The sequence below is a fragment of the Carassius auratus genome, chromosome 14 (assembly GCF_003368295.1).
Source record: "Carassius auratus strain Wakin chromosome 14, ASM336829v1, whole genome shotgun sequence".
In the NCBI taxonomy this organism is placed as follows: Eukaryota; Metazoa; Chordata; class Actinopteri; order Cypriniformes; family Cyprinidae; genus Carassius; species Carassius auratus.
In genome coordinates, this window is record NC_039256.1 from 32,208,518 (window position 1) to 32,227,006 (window position 18,489).

At 38.9% G+C, this 18,489-nt stretch overlaps 2 protein-coding genes across 3 annotated transcripts in view; one reads left to right on the top strand and one right to left on the bottom strand.

The window, feature by feature from the left end:
• The window catches only part of LOC113114360 (uncharacterized), a 575,280-nt gene that overhangs the window by 521,303 nt on the left and 35,488 nt on the right, over nt 1–18,489 (bottom strand). The gene's annotated exons all lie outside the window — the stretch shown is intronic.
• On the top strand, nt 9,208–16,818 carry LOC113114371 (tripartite motif-containing protein 16-like). The gene is made up of 6 exons (XM_026281289.1): nt 9,208–9,958; nt 10,263–10,358; nt 10,438–10,671; nt 11,219–11,378; nt 11,515–11,562; nt 15,120–16,818. The coding sequence occupies exons 1-6, from the start codon at nt 9,386–9,388 to the stop codon at nt 16,304–16,306; spliced, it is 2,298 nt and encodes a 765-aa protein (XP_026137074.1). The 5' UTR covers nt 9,208–9,385; the 3' UTR covers nt 16,307–16,818.

Genomic DNA, 18,489 nt, shown 5'->3' on the forward strand with positions numbered 1-18,489 from the left:
TGAACTGTTTTCTTCAACTGGTTTATTGAATCGAACTGTCAGAAAGAACTAACGTTACTGGTCATCCGAGAACCGATGCAACCGGTTCTTGACTCGTGAACGAGTCATTATCTGGCTCGGCTCGGTGTTCATCTCTCTCTTCACAGCAGTTCAGTCAGCACGCGCAGTCTTCTTAATCGCTTGATTCGCTCAATGATGTGCCAGCTTCATCAAACCTGCCATCTACAGTTCTGGCAGTGGTTTGTAATGGAATGATTCGTAACATTTTTATAATTGTAACGAGTAACGATGCAGCACATAAAAAAAATATCGGAGTAAAAGTATTAAACTCAGCGAAAATATGTACCGAAGTAAAAGTGGAAGTAGGAGAAAAAAATAATACTCTAGTAAAGTACAGATACCGCCTTTTAGTACTTAAGTACAGTAGTGAAGTAGTTCTACTTCGTTACTATACATCTCTGCAAACTCAGATCAGCTGATTTTGATCGATTAATAATCAGTTAAACGGTTTAAAAAGTCATTTATTTATTTTCAGTAAATTGTCAAAATATTTAAAAAGGTTGTCCTGCATGGTTAATATATATATATATATATATATATATATGTGTATATATATATATATATATATATATATATATATATATATATATATATATATATATATATATATATATATTAGTGCTGTCCATCGATTAAAAAAAATTAACTAATTAATCCCAATTTTTTTTTTAAATTAATCGCGATTAATCGCGATTAATCGCAATTAAAAAACTGAAACTTTTTGGATACGTAAATGTAAAATGTAAATAATTAATGTAAACTCAAGACAAAGAAACTATTTAAATTCAAAATATGATTGTTTATTGGAATTTTTGTTTAACTTGTAACTTGATTTTCTCATGTAAACAACATACCTGCAATAAACCATCAATTTCCTCCAAATTAACTGTTGGCTTGAAAGCCATATTTATTACAGAAATAAAAACACAGGCATGTAAGTACCATTTGAATTTCAAAACAATCAATGCCAATAAAAAACAAAAATGATTTCCATGTTGAATTCTAAGTGGACTGCAAAAAAATTCCAAAGTATAGTCATTGCCAGTGCTTTAAGTGGCCAGTACGCACCAGTACTCAGTACCGCCACTTCCAAATATAGCTCTCGAGCGTACGACCACCTCTCCGTGCGCCCAGAACGTGCTTGTAGCGTACCGGTACGCTCATTTGGACATCTGTTTTAATAGAGGTTTTAATCTTTTACCTGCACTGCCGATTTTCAGAGCGCCCTTCCCTTTGCAAGCTTCCTAATTCATCCCACCCAGAGCAGAAACTACATTACCCATTCACCCTTAAGTTATACAAGTGAATAGCGCATGTGTCGCTTTTCCCACTGTTAAGTGTCAACAACTCAACGTGGCCGGAGAAGGTGTGTGAAACTCGTTGTGAGTTATACTAAAGCAAAATCTTGAGTATTTATTGTCTGATAAACATTAAAAACTGTCTGCGGAGGTTGAGTCGTCCTGCAGCCCCCGCTGGCTGTTCATTGGCTGCAGCATCTTTTTTCTAAGTTCTAAAAAAATACCTTAGACGGCAAGGCACAAATTTAGATATTCATTTATCTAATTAATCTATAGCCTATGCACAAAGACAATATGATCTTTTTGTTTTAAAGCTTGATGAAGAGAGAGAGCGCAAGTTGCTGCAGCTGAGGAGGACAGTGATGCACGCGCACAGGAGTGATTGACAGTTCGCGGCACTGTGTACAAAAAAATACTCCGCTACACAATTATTTGTTATTTTCGTTTAAGCTTATTAACGTTAGCGTTACAGAAAGGTCTGATTTACGCACTGTTACAGTCATTGTTTTTTTTTTTTTTTTAAACAATGACATTTGAGTTCATGATTTTAATGTTGCTGTTTCTTGTGGCAGACTGAATGAAGAGTAATGTTTCTTGTGGCAGACTGAAGAGTAATCCGGCAGAGTTTTATACTGAAACTTTCCGTCTAAAAGTCTTTCCTTGGTCTTATCCATATTTCTTTGCACGTTGAACACACATAGGCCACAACTGAAAATAAAAAAAAACTGCAGCCGCGTTAATTGCGTTAATTTTTTTTAACGCGTTAAATATTTCAAATTAATCGAATGCGTTAACGCGCTAATTTTGACAGCACTAATATATATATATATATATATATATATATATATATATATATATATATATATATATAGCCTAGAGAGAGAGAAACTTGTGTATACGTTTTTTAGAGAATTTTTTTATTTCATTCAGAAATAGACAAAATACAGACAGACAATGTTTACAAACATTAGGCTATTTTTTTTTTTTTTTTTTTTTGAATAATTTGTTATTTAAATACATGGCGAATAGGGACACTTTGATTTTGTGTCGAATGAGAAACCCAACCTTGGCTTCAGTTTCGTTTTAGTCTAAATTAATTAGTTTTGGTTTCTTGTTAATATTGCTATAGCTTCTTATATTTGTAATTCTTTTTTTTTTTTCTTTTCTGAATACTGTTAATTGAAATTATTTTGTTGTGGAGTGAGGGGAACTAAAATAGCCTAGCGGAGCTTCACAAAGTTCCCAGAAGCTGAACAGTTTTCATTTGATATTAACCTCAAAATAATTATTGAATGAAATTTGGAGTCCGTCTGTCTGACGCAAATACAGTGTTACTTATTATACATTTATTATTATTATATATTCTTTATATTAAATAACATTTTAGCATCCAGATATTTGGATTCGTGCCGAGTGGGAGAGGTATGTGCCAGCTTCAGCTTACATTCATTTGTTTTTGGATTGAGGTTTTTATAGCCTAAACTTTAGAGGATTTGATTTGAAGTGAAAATAATAACTGTTTTTATAATTTTTTTAAAAAATATTGCTTCATACTACAGGCATTTTAGCCTTCATTATTTCGGAAAGTAATAGGGCTAATAAAATGCATTGTGAACCGCGACTTACGTTTTTATTTTTATTTATTTTTTACTCTCAAAACGCAATCTTATACAAGTGTTTTTCTTTAACAATGCAGCAAACATTTTATAAATATCTTAAAAATACTTTTAAAGTGTTGATAGATAGTATAGTATAGGCCTAGCTTGCATTTGGACAAAATCTGGTGCAAGCTGTAAACTGTAAACGTTAGATCTCTATTTTTTTTCCTTTTTTTGAATAAGGAAAACACTATACTTTATTATTAAATTATTATTATTAGGCAAATTATAGGCAAATAAATAAATAAATATATATATATATATATATATATATATATATATATATATATATATATATATATATATATATATATATATATATATATATATATATACATATTTTAAAAACGTTATTAACCGGTATTTCTTCCTCCCGAACCGGTTTCGGAACGGTAATAATATCACAGGAACGTAGAACAGAAACGTTAAAATATCGATTCTGCTCGGAGTGAACGCCGGCAGAATTTTTTTTTTTCGTTTTCAAGCCCTGATCAGATGTGAGCAAAGTGACACAAGTCTGATGAAAAAAGTCATTCCCCAGTTTCTCTTGCTCCAAATTAAAGGTGACTAGTACTAAAAAATATAATTGTCTGGGTTTAATGATAATTACTTAGTTATTTATGTGATTTATATATTAATATGTGGATAGATGTATCATGGATAGATCATTTCATCGCATGTAAATGTGTTTAAATTCTTCATATTGTTCAATCTTTTTCATCTTTGCTAGTGAATTGCACTGACTCTCTCATGAGAAGTGAATCACAATTTCAAGGCATGTGATTGGTTGTTCATTACTTTCATATGCACATGCATTAACTCTACATCAAGCCTGAGTTGGCAGAAAGTTGATGATCAGCCTCATGGTACCAATAAAGACGGATTGGAGTTGCTGGTTTGGTTTTGTCAACTCAAAACTAATCCTGTAACTTTGAGTTTGTTCAGCTACCATCATGGTACAGGCCCCTGATCTAAACAAGGTTGGCTTTATCGGTTTTTGTCAACTCAAAACTTATTCTGCAACTCTGAGTTTGTTTATCTCTCTTCTGGCTACAGGCCACTGAAGAGTTTGGAGAACACCCAACAAGAGATCGGTGACAATTCCTCGATCTTCATCTAGAATCTCTCCATATCTTTCAGATTCACAGCAGCATGTTGGTTCTTCTTCTCTTCAGTTCACCCCACTCATTTTCTACAGGGTTCAGGTCAGAGGATTGGGACAGCCATGGCAGAATCTTCATATTGTGATTGATTTTGATGTTTGTTTTGGATCATTGTTCTGTTGGAATATCCAGACAGTTGTTTATAAATGTATATATATTTTTTATCTGTTGATATTTTATAGAATCCATGATGCAATGTATCTGAACAAGATGTCACAGACCTTTAAAAAAATGATCCCATGTAATGTTATGGTCATGCAGTCTCTCAGTCATGTCTAGTACAGCTCTAATGCCTTTTTTTCAGGTGCTTGTCCAGGGGATTCACCAGCGTACACCTGCATATCCCAGGCATAGATGGACTTTACACCATATGCGGTCCAAATTTGTATGCCATATTTGGCTGGTTTGCTTGGCATGTTTTGTTTGAAGGGACAGCAGTCATGAAATGGATTTAGACATTCATCCACAGTGATCTGGGGGCCTGGAATGTAAAGAGGAGGTAATCGCTGGACCCATTTCTACCATATATACAGTATTGCTGCAGGTTTGTCATGCTCTCATCTGCGCTTTCGTGTTTCTTTGTCAGCAAAGCATATGACACTAGAGAAAACATGGAATGTCTTTAGAAACATGGTGGCTGGGAATATTGACCTTCCAGTGTCATCATTTCAAAGGCTTTCTGTTGTTTCTCATTTTGACTTACACACTCCTGCCAAAATGAGCAACCCAATGTAGGCTTGCAAGTCAGCCACATCAAACACACAAAACACTCATTTCAACTATATTCTCTTCAACTGATGGTGTAATGAAAAGCTCAAATGTAATATCTTGGACATGGCTGACAGCATATCTGGTGGGTCCTTGAACCACTTTAATGACATAAGCAGCACTAAGCTTACTGTTATTCAAATTGTGAGCAGGATCATAGCATCTTTTAATTATTGGAAGGTATTGTGTCTGCTGTTGGTTGAGAAACAACAGGAGGATCAACACTAGAGTCTCATTCTCATCTGAGGAGGATGCCTTATAATCAGTGTCCTCCTCAACATTAATATCTGTCTCAGACTCATTGTTCTGTCACTTTCTCTGTCAAAAAACTGGAACAAAATCTCATTAACAGAAAACCTTTGTTTTATATATATATATATATATATATATATATATATATATATATATATAATAGGTCTAATATAATTTTTTTTTATTTAGATACATTTACACCCTTGAACGTGTGGAAACCTTCAAATTCTTCATTCATGCATTGGCTTGTTACATGGACCGCAGTGTTCTCCTCTGAAGAAAAAGGGATAAGGCCTGCAGGGTCTCTGGAGCATCTTTCACCAGCGACATCTATACCAAATAAAGCCACTGTGAGATTTCGGCATGAATGCCCCTACATCTGGAACTCTCTGAGGCATATCTTGATATGTGTTCCCTCAACTTTTTAAAAAGTTTGACCAACGCTGGGCAGCATTCCCATCAGGATGTTGTCGATGGAACTCTTCAAGAAGCATGAGGTCTAGAATGTCATCCCGGGCCACCCAGGAATGTTCCTCTGGTCTGTACCCCTCCCAGTCCACCAGGTATTCCAGCTGGGCACCCTGTTGCCGCGAGAATAGGATTTCCTTCACCTGGTACATGGATGGTTGGGCTAGGATTTCCGGAGGAGGGGGCTACTGAGGTTCCGGGGCATCTGCAGTGGAAGGAAAGAAGGGTTTGAGTAGTGAAACATTGAATGAGGGGTGAATGCAGCACCTGAGAGGTAATGGGAGCCTGTAGGTGACCTCGTTGATCTGGCTCTCGACCATGAACAGACCAATGTAGCAGTGACTCAGCTTCATGCATTGCTGACGGAGACGCAGATTCCTTGTTGATAGCCATACTTTATCCCCTGGATTGTTAACTGGAGTGGCGGCAAGTCGAGCATCCGCAAAAGCCTTGTGTCTCTGTATGGCATGCTGGGGTGGATATGAGCTGAGTCCCACACTTTCTCGCTTGTTCTGAACCAGTAGTCCACAGCTGGAATATCTGAAGGTTCACCTGTCCAGGGGAACAAAGGGGTTTGGTAGCTGAGCATGCACTGGAAGGGAGTGATGCCGGTGGTACTTAGTTCTTGGCCCAGGGAAGGAGACGGTTCCAGCTGTGCTGGTTTCCTTGGCACTATGCCCGGAAGTACCGTACAAGTTCTTGGATCTTCTGCTCAGTCTGGCCATTCGTCTGTGGTTGGTACTAAGTTGATAAGTTTACCATCACCCCTAATAGATAGAAGAAGGCTTTCCATACCCTGGGGATGAATTGGGGAAGACATGGTTGAATAGATGTTCTGCAGTTTCCAGGGCAGTTGGTAATCATGTTAGGGGAATTCATTTACAGGCTTTAGAGAATCTATCCACAACTACCAAGATGCATGTGTTACCTTCAGAGTTGGGCAGGTCAGTTATGAAGTCAATCCCCAGATGGGACCAGGGCCTTCGAGGAACAAGTAGGGGTACAAATTTGCCTGCTGGGAGCTGATGTGGAGTGGAAGTCATGCCACAGACAGAGCAACTGCGGACATACCTTATGACATCCTGGGACATACTGGGGCATGAGTATCGAGCTTGGAGGACCGAGAAGGTCCGTTGGCTGCCTAGATGTCCAGAGCCAGTTAACATAAATCCTCCCTTCTGGGCCTCCCAGGGGAGCAGGTTTTTGTCTGTCTGTGCTCCAGATAATGGGGCTGACAATCATGGATAGCACAGCTCCTACGCCGGTGGTGGAGGTGTCCACTTCAAACACAAACGGAAACTCAGGATTCGGGTGGCGAAGGATGGGAGCCATGCTAAATGTGTTCTTCAGGACTTGAAATACTTCATGGGTGGTGAAAGTCTAGGACAGGGACTTTGGCTTACCTCTAAGGAGAGATGTCAATGGTGCAGTATGTAGACTGAAGTTTTGAATAAAGAAGTTAGCAAATCCTAAGAACATCTGGAGTTCCTTCACAGATTGTGGAACTGGGAATAGATCATGATCTCATCGATGTAAACTGAGGCTGACTTGTGGAGGAATTCCCAGAACACCTCATTCATGAAACTGTGGAAAATAGAGGGGACGTTAACAAGTCCATACGGCATAAAGCAGTACTCGTAGTGACCAGAAGGGTTGATGAAGGCTGTCTTCCATTTGTCCCCTTTGCCGATTTGAACAAGGTTATAAGCACTCAGTAGGTCCAGCTTGGGGGGTGGCAGGGACCAGGGGAAGTGGATACGGCAGCTTGACTGTCTGTGAATTTAGGACACAATAGTCAATGCAAGGCCTCAAGCCCCCATCCTTCTTGCCCATGAAGAAGAAGCTGGAGGCAGCCAGTGAGCTGGATGGTCAAATGAATCCCTGCTTGATGGCCTCTTTGACGTATTACTTCATAACCTTGCACTCAAGGATGGACAGTGGATAGACTCGACCCTTATGCAGTTTAGCATCAGGCAGCAGGTCCATGGCACAGTCCCATGGCCTGTGGGATGGTAAGTGGGTGGCTGCCTGCTTGCTGAACAGATCTTTGAACACTATATAATCAGGTGGGATCATTGGAGCAACATCAGTATCAGGGCTCTCGATAAGGGTGGAAGCCACTTGACAACCTGAAGAACAGAGAAATGGATGAGGAAGAGTGGTGAGACAATGTTGATGGCTCCAACTCCAATGAGTTACCTCACATGAATTCCACCTGATTTATGGAGAATGTAACGTTAGCCAGGGACGTCCCAGGATGATATCAACCCTGGGTCCCTCCAGTACCAAGAAATTAATTTCCACTTAATGGAAGAGCCCAATTTTGAGGATTAATGGAGGAGCCTGAAATGTAACCCACCCACTTACTAACGGCTTACCTTGTATAGTTTTGTCTCAAAGCTCCTGTGCATGCCAACAGCATGGCAACTGGATACGGCTTAGGAGGCTTTGTGAGATGAAGTTGCCCGAGGAGTCTGAGTCCACCAGGGCTGAAACAGAAACCGTGCATTCTGGGGTGACTATTTGGACTGGCATCGTGGTAAGTTTGGAAATTACAAGGTTCTGATGGATAGTACTCACCGAAAGACATGGGGGCTTGACTGGGCAGGCATGGATGACATGATCTGGTGTGGCACAGTAAAGGCAGAGTCCCGCTGCGAGCCGGCGTTTGTGTTCTTCAGATGACAAACGTGTGGATTCAACCTGCATGGCTCTGGTACTGGAGGGCTATTAGCGGGAGAACCAGACTGGTGGGCAGCTTTGACGGTTGGGCAGGCAGCTAAGTGCAGTGATATGCAATTGGCCATGAGAAAAACATGTAATTCCCTCAACACAAGAAGTCGTGGCCACGCCATAAGGATGTCGTTACCTAGACAAAATTGTATTGTGGGCAAGACATATAACATTCCCACGAGTCAATATGTCATTTCCACAAATTAATATCTCGTGGCCACGACAAAAATAAGTAAACCGACCAAGTCACTTTACAGCCACTGTACTTTATGGCCTTTTGACAGATTTTTTTTTATTGTTCTCACAGATCTTCCCATCAGCATGCAGTGAATTGGAGAAGCACTAGAGAGCACCGTTGAGCAACAAATGAACATCTTCTCTAATTCTTTCTCTTCTGAGTTTCTCAGACTGAGCTCACTGCTTGAGCTGCTGGATACACTGACATTATACATGCTGAAGGTGTATTTCTAAAGAAGAAGCTCACTGAATTCCTACGCTTTGAGCTCCAGCTATTCTGAAAAGAGACTGAATATGATCTCATGCAGGATCTGAGAAGAATTTGCTTTTGAGGAGAGAGAACTAGAGAAAGATAATGACACACAGATTTATATATCTAAACGATCAGCTCAACCAAATAAAACCATTAACTTGTTTGTAATTTAAAGTTGTTCTCAGTTCATTTGAATGATGCACAACACTGATATTAACAGAACAGACACTAAAGACTCCATGCAGTGCATTACACTTTCTCTCTCTCTCTCTCTCTCTCTCTCCTCTCTGTGTGTGTGTTTGTGTGTGTGTGAGAGAGAGAGAGAGAGAGAGAGAGAGAGAGAGAGAGAGAGAGAGACTCTACAGGAGCACTTTTGTTTACTCACATGACTCAAACACAGAACCAGAAAACAGGAATCACGTGAGTTCAGGGAAAGAGAAACTGCAGTTTAGTTGAGCTGTTGTGTGTTTTGTGTCTCTGTATTCATTCAGTAAAATGGCTGAAGCCAGAGTTTCTCAGGATGAGTTCTTGTGTCCAGTGTGTCTGGATCTCCTGAAGGATCCAGTGACCAGTTCCTGTGGACACAGTTACTGTAAGATCTGTATTACAGACTGCTGGGATCAGGAGGATCAGAAGAGACTCTACAGCTGTCCTCAGTGCAGACAGACCTTCAGTCCAAGACTTGCTTTATCTAGAAACACCATGCTGGCTGAAGTGGTGGAGAAACTGAAGAAGACCAGACTCTCTGATGACTGTTACGCTGGAGCTGGAGATGTGCAGTGTGACGTCTGTACTGGAAGAAAATACAAAGCCATCAAGTCCTGTCTGATGTGTCTGAACTCTTACTGTCAAACTCATTTTGACCGTCATGAGGAGTTTCATTCACGTAAGCCGCACAAAGTTATTGATGCCACTGGACGACTGCAGGAGATGATCTGCCAGAAACATGAGAAGATCCTCGAGGTTTTCTGTCGCACTGACCAGAAATGTATATGTGTGCTGTGTACGATGGATGAACATAAAAACCACGACACTGTATCAGCTGCCGCACAGAGGACAGAGAAACAGGTATTTAACACTAGCAGTTAAGTTAATGCTCAGTGTAGTGATCCAAGTCTATTTTTTTATAGAGCTACAGTTTAATTACGCATAACACAGAAAAACTGCCAGTCTGAAGTTCTCATTTTTACTTTTATAATACTTACACTTGTAGTAATTCATGTATAATGATTGTAAATGAACATCACTTCAGGAGTTTGAACCTACAGCCATTAGTTTTCAGCTCCACTTTTACTGGATTGATCTGTTCATGATGATTTATTGCCAGTAGTTTTCTGTGGCTACCATTCACTATCATCTGTTTGTCCTGCAGAAGCAGCTGAAGGAGACACAGAAGACGCTCCAGCAGAGAATCCAGCAGAGAGAGAAAGATCTCCAGCAGCTGAGAGACACTGTGGAGTCTCATAAGGTGAGTCTGGAGAAGAAGAGAAGTTTGTCTCCGTCTCAGTTCAGACACACTGAAGCTGAATCACTGTGTGTCCTAACAGCGCTCTGCACAGACAGCAGTGGAGGACAGTGAGAGGATCTTTACTGAGCTCATCCGCTCCATTGAGAGAAGCCGCTCTGAGCTGATACGACTGATCAGAGATCAGGAAAAGACTGCAGTGAGTCGAGCTGAAGAACGACTGGAGCGACTGGTGCAGGAGATCAATGATCTGAGGAGGAGAGACGCTGAGCTGGAACAGCTTTCACACACACAGGATCACATCCAGTTCCTGCAGGTAACACACATCTACAAGAACAGGATCAAAGTGGACTTGAGCAGATCCTGCTGTGACAGAGACTCACAGAGAAACAGTTCATGAGTGTCTTATTATATAATCATCAGCCAGACTCTCATCTGATCATGCATTGAATTAGAGAAGCACTAGAGAGCACCAATGAGCAATGTATGAACATTTTCTCTGATTCTGTGTCTTCTGCATTTCTCAGACTGATCTCAATGTTTGAGCTGCTAAATAAACTTATACTGAAATATACTGAAACTGAAATTATACAGATTCCGAGTAACGTTCATCAAAATTGGATTAGGTGATCCTAAAATTCTATAAAATTGATCATCCTATCTATTTACTAGAAAGCTAACATATAGTGTAAGAGGCAAACACTAGAATCTGTAGCTCTGTTGTGATAATGAATATGAGAAGAATGAAGCTGATGCTGTGTAAGTGCTGGATTGAGGAGAGTTACTAAAGATCAAATCTGATGTTGGTGCAGGTTATTGGGTGAAGTGTGGAGCTGATGAGTTTTGATTTCTGTATTCTGTAGAGTTTCCAGTCTCTCTCAGCACCCCCTGAATCTACAGACGTAAATGATGATCTCTTCAGTTCTCTTGTCTCTTTTGATGATCTGAGAGAATCTGTCCATCAGCTCAGAGACAAACTGGAGGATTTCTGTAAAGAGGAGCTCAAGAAGATCTCAAACAGAGGTAAAGTCCTGGAGATCTGCTCTCAGAAACCAGTCCATCATCATCTCGTATCACGGAGAACATCATATTAAAAATGTCTTAGGAATAGATGCAGGATCATGAGAATCACTCTGTTCATGTCTGTTGATTTCCACAGTCACATTCACCAGCATTGTTCCCAGAACCAGGAAGGACTTCCTACAATGTAAGTCAGTAAGAAAACAAGCAGAAAAACTCTCTGAGTGTGTTCATGTTCTTCCTGTAGAAGGTGAAAGAAGAGTTTTATAAATTATGTAAATGATCATTTGCACAGAAATATGTTCATCTGTACTGAGACAATTCAATTCAATTCAATTCAAGTTTATTTGTATAGCGCTTTTTACAAAACAAATCGTTACAAAGCAACTTTACAGAAAATTATGTTTCTACAATATTTAGTAGTAGCTAGTAGTTTGTGCACATTTGACAGGATTTTAGAAAAACTAAAAAATAATAATAATACAAGACGTAGTCAGCTAGACGATGAACTATCAATATTATTAATTAAGTTATTATATGATTAAGTCACACATTTAGGAATAATTGTTAGTTCTGTTTGTTCATTCAGGGTTAGCATCATCTGGGGTCCTCTGAGGGTCAGCATCATCTCTTCTCAGGTGTTCTGGATCCAGACTGGAGCTTGTGTAAATCCTAGTTACCACGGGATGTGAATCCCGTGGCAAAACATAGAAACAAAATACAGACATCATTAGCATAGCTGCTGATCCAACAAAGTAAAATTAGTTTAACCCAAGCTAATGAATAAAAATGCACCTTTGATCAGATGCAACTACACTCACAATTAAAAAGATACATTATTCGAATGCTTGGCGAAAGAGATGTGTTTTTAATCTAGATTTAAACAGAGAGAGTGTGTCTGAACCCCGAACATTATCAGGAAGGCTATTCCAGAGTTTGGGAGCCAAATGTGAGAAGGCTCTACCTCCTTTAGTGGACTTTGCTATCCTAGGAACTACCAAAAGTCCAGCGTTTTGTGACCTTAGGGTGCGTGATGGGTTGTAACGTGGTAGAAGGCTAGTTAGGTACGCTGGAGCTAAACCATTTAGGGCCTTATAGGTAAGTAATGATAATTTGTAACTGATGCGGAACTTAATAGGTAGCCAGTGCAGAGACTGTAAAATTGGGGTAATATGATCATATTTTCTTGACCTCGTAAGGACTCTCGCTGCTGCATTTTGGACGACCTGTAGCTTGTTTATTGAAGAAGCAGGACAACCACCTAGAAGTGCATTACAATAGTCCAGTCTAGAGGTCATGAATGCATGAACTAGCTTTTCTGCATCAGAAACAGATAACATGTTTCGTAGCTTGGCAATGTTTCTAAGATGGAAGAATGCAATTTTTGTAACATTGGAAATATGATTTTCAAAAGACAAATTGCTGTCTAATATAACACCCAGATTTCTGACTGTAGAGGAAGTTACAGTACATCCGTCTAGTTGCAGATTGTAATCTACAAGATTCTGTGTAATGTTTTTTGGTCCAATAATTAATATCTCCGTCTTATCCGAATTTAATTGGAGAAAATTCTTTGTCATCCAATCTTTTACATTTTTAACACAATCTGTTAGCTTAGATAATTGGGAAGTTTCATCTGGTCTCGTTGATATATATAGCTGAGTATCATCAGCATAACAGTGGAAGCTAATTCCGTATTTTCTAATAATATTACCAAGGGGCAACATGTATATTGAAAATAGAAGGGGACCTAGGACGGATCCTTGTGGCACTCCATATTTTACTGATGATAAATGAGATGACTCCCCATTTAAGTAAACAAAATGGTAGCGATCGGACAGGTAGGATCTAAACCATCTTAGAGCCTGCCCTTGAATACCTGTATAGTTTTGTAATCGATCTATGAGTATGTCATGATCTATGGTGTCGAACGCAGCACTAAGATCAAGTAAGACTAGAAATGAGATGCAGCCTTGGTCTGACGCAAGGAGCAGGTCATTTGTAATTTTAACAAGTGCAGTTTCTGTGCTATGGTGGGGCCTAAAACCTGACTGAAATTCTTCATACAGATCATTTTTATGCAGGAAGGTGCTCAATTGAGCAGACACAACTTTTTCTAAAATTTTAGACATAAATGGAAGATTTGAAATAGGCCTATAATTTGCCAGTACACTAGGATCTAGTTTTGGTTTCTTAATAAGAGGCTTGATAACCGCCAGCTTGAATGGTTTTGGGACGTGTCCTAAAGATAACGACGAGTTTATGATATTGAGAAGCGGTTCTTCGGCTACAGGTAACAGCTCTTTCAGTAATTTAGTGGGTACAGGATCTAATAAACATGTTGTTGGTTTAGATACAGTGATAAGTTTATTTAGCTCCTCCTGTCCTATGGTTGTAAAGCACTGCAGTTTATGTTTGGGTGCGATGGATGAAACTGAAGTGTTAGATGCTGTAGAATCTACATTCGCTATTGTATTTCTAATGTTATCTATTTTATCAGTGAAGAAATTCATAAAGTCATTACTATTTAACGTTGGTGGAATATTTGAATCAGGTGGCATCTGGTAATTTGTTAACTTAGCCACTGTGTTAAATAAAAACCTTGGATTGTTTTGGTTATTTTCAATGAGTTTGTGTATATGCTCTGCCCTAGCAGTTTTTAGAGCCTGTCTATAGCTGGACATACTGTTTTTCCATGCAATTCTAAAAACTTCTAAGTTAGTTTTTCTCCATTTGCGTTCAAGACTACGAGTTACTTTCTTGAGAGAGTGAGTATTACTGTTATACCATGGTACAGTACGTTTTTCTCTAACTTTTTTCAATTTGATTGGGGCAACAGCTTCTAATGTATTAGAGAAAATAGTGCCCATGTTGTCAGTAATTTTGTCTAATTCATGTGTATTTTGGGTACAAATAGCAGTTGAGATAGATCAGGCAGGTTATTTGCGAATCTGTCTTTGGTGGCTGGAACAATAGTTCTGCCCAGACGGTATCGCTGCGACATATAGTTAATATCAGTTATACGCAGCATGCACGATACGAGGAAATGGTCTGTAATATCATCACTTTGAGGTACAATATCTATAGCAGTAAGATCGATGCCATGCGATATAATTAAATCTAGTGTATGATTAAAACGATGAGTGGGCCCGGTGACATTTTGCTTGACTCCAAAGGAGTTTATTAGGTCAGTAAACGCAAGTCCTAATGTATCATTTGTATTATCAACGTGAATATTAAAATCTCCCATGATTAGCGCCTTATCAACTGTAACTAGAAGGTCTGAGAGGAAATCTGCAAATTCTTTTAGGAATTCTGTATACGGCCCTGGTGGTCTATACACAGTAGCCAGAGCAAGAGATACATTAGATTTCTTTTGCATGTCCGACAGAGTAACATTTAGCATTAGTATTTCAAAAGAGTTAAACCTGTATCCTGTTTTCTGGGTAACATTGAGAATATCACTATATATTGTTGCAACACCCCCGCCACGACCAGTCTGACGGGGCTCATGTTTATAACAGTAGTTTGGTGGAGTAGACTCATTTAGACCAAAATAATCATTTGGTTTTAGCCAGGTTTCAGTCAAGCAGAGTAAATCAAAACTATTATCTGTGATCATTTCATTTACAATAACTGCTTTTGGTGAGACACTGATAATACACTGAACATGAAGAGTTCAGCTACATGAAAAGATCAAACCGATTCATAATTCCTGATTCTGATGTGTTTTATCTCCATCAGATTCCCATCAGCTCACTCTGGATCCGAACACAGTGAATAAAAACCTCCGTCTGTCTGAGAACAACAGACTGATTACTGCCACTGACTCACTTCAGCCGTATCCTGATCATCCAGACAGATTTGATAATGTGTGTCAGGTGTTGTGTAGAGAGAGTGTGTGTGGACGCTGTTACTGGGAGATTGAGTGGAGTGGAGATAAAGGTGTGTTTATATCAGTGTCATATAAGAGCATCAGCAGAAAGGGATGTAGTAATGAGTGTTTCTTTGGAAATAATGATCAGTCTTGGAGTTTGTTCTGCTCTCCCTCCAGTTACTTATTCATACACAATAACATTGAGACTGATGTCTCTGTGAAGTCCATCAGCAGTAGAATAGGAGTGTTTGTGGATCACAGTGCAGGAACTCTGTCCTTCTACAGCGTCTCTGACACAATGAGCCTCATCCACACAGTCCAGACCACATTCACTCAGACGCTCTATCCTGGGTTTAGCTTTGGATCTAGATCTGAATCTAGGTTTATTTTTGGATCTGGAACTGGATTTGGCTCTGGATCTGCATCTGGGTTTAGTTTTGGATCTGGAACTGGATCTGGATCTGAATCTGGGTTTGGATCTGGAAATAAATCTGGGTTAAGTTTTGAATCTGGAACTGGGTTTGGATCTAGATCTGGAACTGGGTTTAGGTTTGGATCTGGAACAGAATCTGGGTTAAGTTTTGTATTTGGAACTGGGTTTGGATCTGGAACTCGCCTTGGATCTGTAACTGAATCTGGGTTAAGTTTTGGATCTAGAACTGGATCTGGACCTGGGTTTGGATCTGGATCTGAATCTGGATTAAGTTTTGGATCTGGAACTGGTTCTGGATCTGGGTTTGGATCTGGAACTGAATCTGGGTTAAGTTTTGGATCTGGAACTGGGTCTGAATCTGGAACTGGGTTTGGATCTGGATCTGAATCTGAGTTAAGTTTTGGATCTGGAACTGGTTTTGGAACTATATCTGGGTTTAGATTTGGATCTGAATCTGGGTTTGGATCTGGATCTGAATCTGGGTTAAGTTTTGGATCTGGAACTGGGTTTGGATCTGGAACTGAATCTGGGTTAAGTTTTGGATCTGGAACTGGGCTTACGTTTAGATCTAGATCCGGGTTTACTGTTTGTTCTGGATCATCAGTGAAACTGTGTTGGTAATTGAGAAAAGACTGATAAGTGATTCTACGCATAATGCTTTAAGCAGCTTGATGAATCAGTAACAGTGAGATGGTATGGTCTCTTCTTTTCTCTTCATGACATTAATACTGCAGCGGAACTTTTGTCACCGAAATAACATGAATCAGAATAAATGTAATAAATCTTCATACAGACAGTATGATCAGTGTGTGTGAGTCGTGCTAAGTGCCAATGTGTTTCTGTACATTTCTTAAACTATTAGTTTTTATTGTAGTGTGTTACAACCCTTCTTTTGCTCTTCTTTTGTGTCTAGGGATTAAGAAGGGGAACATTGGACCAGTTCAGACCATTACCATCTTCACACTAGGTGTGAATGAAAGTATCTAAGAAAAATGTGAAAAGGAAAACATATTCAATGTCTGAGGCATTGTAACTCAATTACACTAACTAACCAAACAAAAAATATAGTCCCTAACCTAGTGTGTCTAGACAACTAAATCAAACTACATGTGCACCATGTAAGTCACATTACATAAATTAGCTATCCTTTTACCCCCATCCAGTTTTAACACATCTCAAAAAGCTTTGAATGGCTTTCAAGTGTTACAGATCTGGAGCCTGTACAATGAAGCCGTATTAGATGGCTAGCCAGGTAAGATTCAGTTTAGTTTGCACCAATACTAGGTTTAAGGTACCATGTAAGTGGCTTGGCTTTTAGCTGTGTTCATTGCCAACTTACACTGCACGGCTAACCTGCTCCGGGGCAGGTTATGTTCTGGTTAAGTGATCTCAAACTGAAATTGGACCAAATAGATGTGAGAGAAGTGACAAATGTCTGACACAAAAAGTGACTTCCCCATTTTCTCTGGCTCTAAATTAAAGGTAATTAAAAAAAAAAAACTGGCTTTAATGATAATTACTAAGAGTTATTTTCTATGATTTATAATTATTATTATATATGATTCATATTATTATTAATCAATTTCACACAAGCAAATTTAGTTTAAATGTTATCATAAATTTATTTTAAATGAATACCAATGTATACAGATCATGTAATATAAAGGGGCTGTACTGTCAATAGATAACACTATTTTGATACATGTGAACTTACATGTTTTCGAGTCTCTATTGCTATTTATTTTCAAATATATAAACTAAGTTAACAAGTTTCACTGGTCACTGCACTGATAGAGCAATATAATTTATTTTATGTGTCCTCTTTCATGTTTCATATGACATTTAAATTTGTCATATTCTTTAATCCCGTGACCTTTAGCAAAACCTTTCATCTTTAATTTTGAATCTCGTGAGAAGTAAATCAAGCTTGCTTTGTGCTGCAAGGCTCATGATTGGCTGTTCGCCAGTGATGTCACACATTCATGTGCACCCCTCCACAAACAAACACAGTTGACAAAGAAAGTTGTTGATCAGCATCATGGTACCAAATAAGCCAGGTTGGAGAGGTTTGGTTTTATCAACTTGAAACTAATCCTGTAACTCTGAATTTGTTGAGCTACCATCATGATACAGGCCCCAGAAGATTTTGGGCCAGCCAAGTAGGTAAAATCTTTTACATGGCAATCAAAGCCAGTGGTGGACAGTAACGTAGTAGCTTTACTTCGTTACTGTACTTAAGTAAATTTTTCAAGTATCTGAACTTTACTGGAGTAGTTTTATTTTGAGTAACTTTTACTTTTACTTCACTACATTCCAAAGCATAAGATCGTACTTTTAACTTCACTACATTTCATAAAACATATCGTTACTCCCTATAATATATCACGTGCTCCGACACGCAGAAGCGGTGTCTGATTCATCATGAATGAACTGAGTCTTTTCAAAATAAACTTTACTCAGATCGCGAATAGCACTAAACGATTCGTTTACTAATTAGAATGATCCGATTGCAGCTGTTCTGGAGTCGACCCCTCGCTGATTCAAATGAACCGTTTAGTGCGAGTCTCCTGAAGTAAGAACAGGCAGATCTTGTGAGCGTGCGTGCATCTGATGTTGCTAAAAGTAAGTTATTAATGTCGAAATTTAGGATTAATTATTGTAACTGAAAATCATATTTAGGTCAAAATTGTCAGTTGTTTGGGAACTAAATCCGCTGTAGATAGAGAACTATTTAAGCCCACTGAAATGCTCCAGTGCAAACCAGACACATCTATCAGCGTCTCCGTGTATTAGGTTAAAAAATA

Bases quoted from the DNA above. Each gene is read 5' to 3' on its own strand.
- LOC113114371 (XM_026281289.1), top strand. From the start codon at position 9,386: ATGGCTGAAGCCAGAGTTTCTCAGGATGAGTTCTTGTGTCCAGTGTGT. The intron at 9,959-10,262 runs GTATTTAACACT...TTTGTCCTGCAG, and splicing joins CACAGAGGACAGAGAAACAG to AAGCAGCTGAAGGAGACACA. The intron at 11,563-15,119 runs GTAAGTCAGTAA...TATCTCCATCAG, and splicing joins CAGGAAGGACTTCCTACAAT to ATTCCCATCAGCTCACTCTG.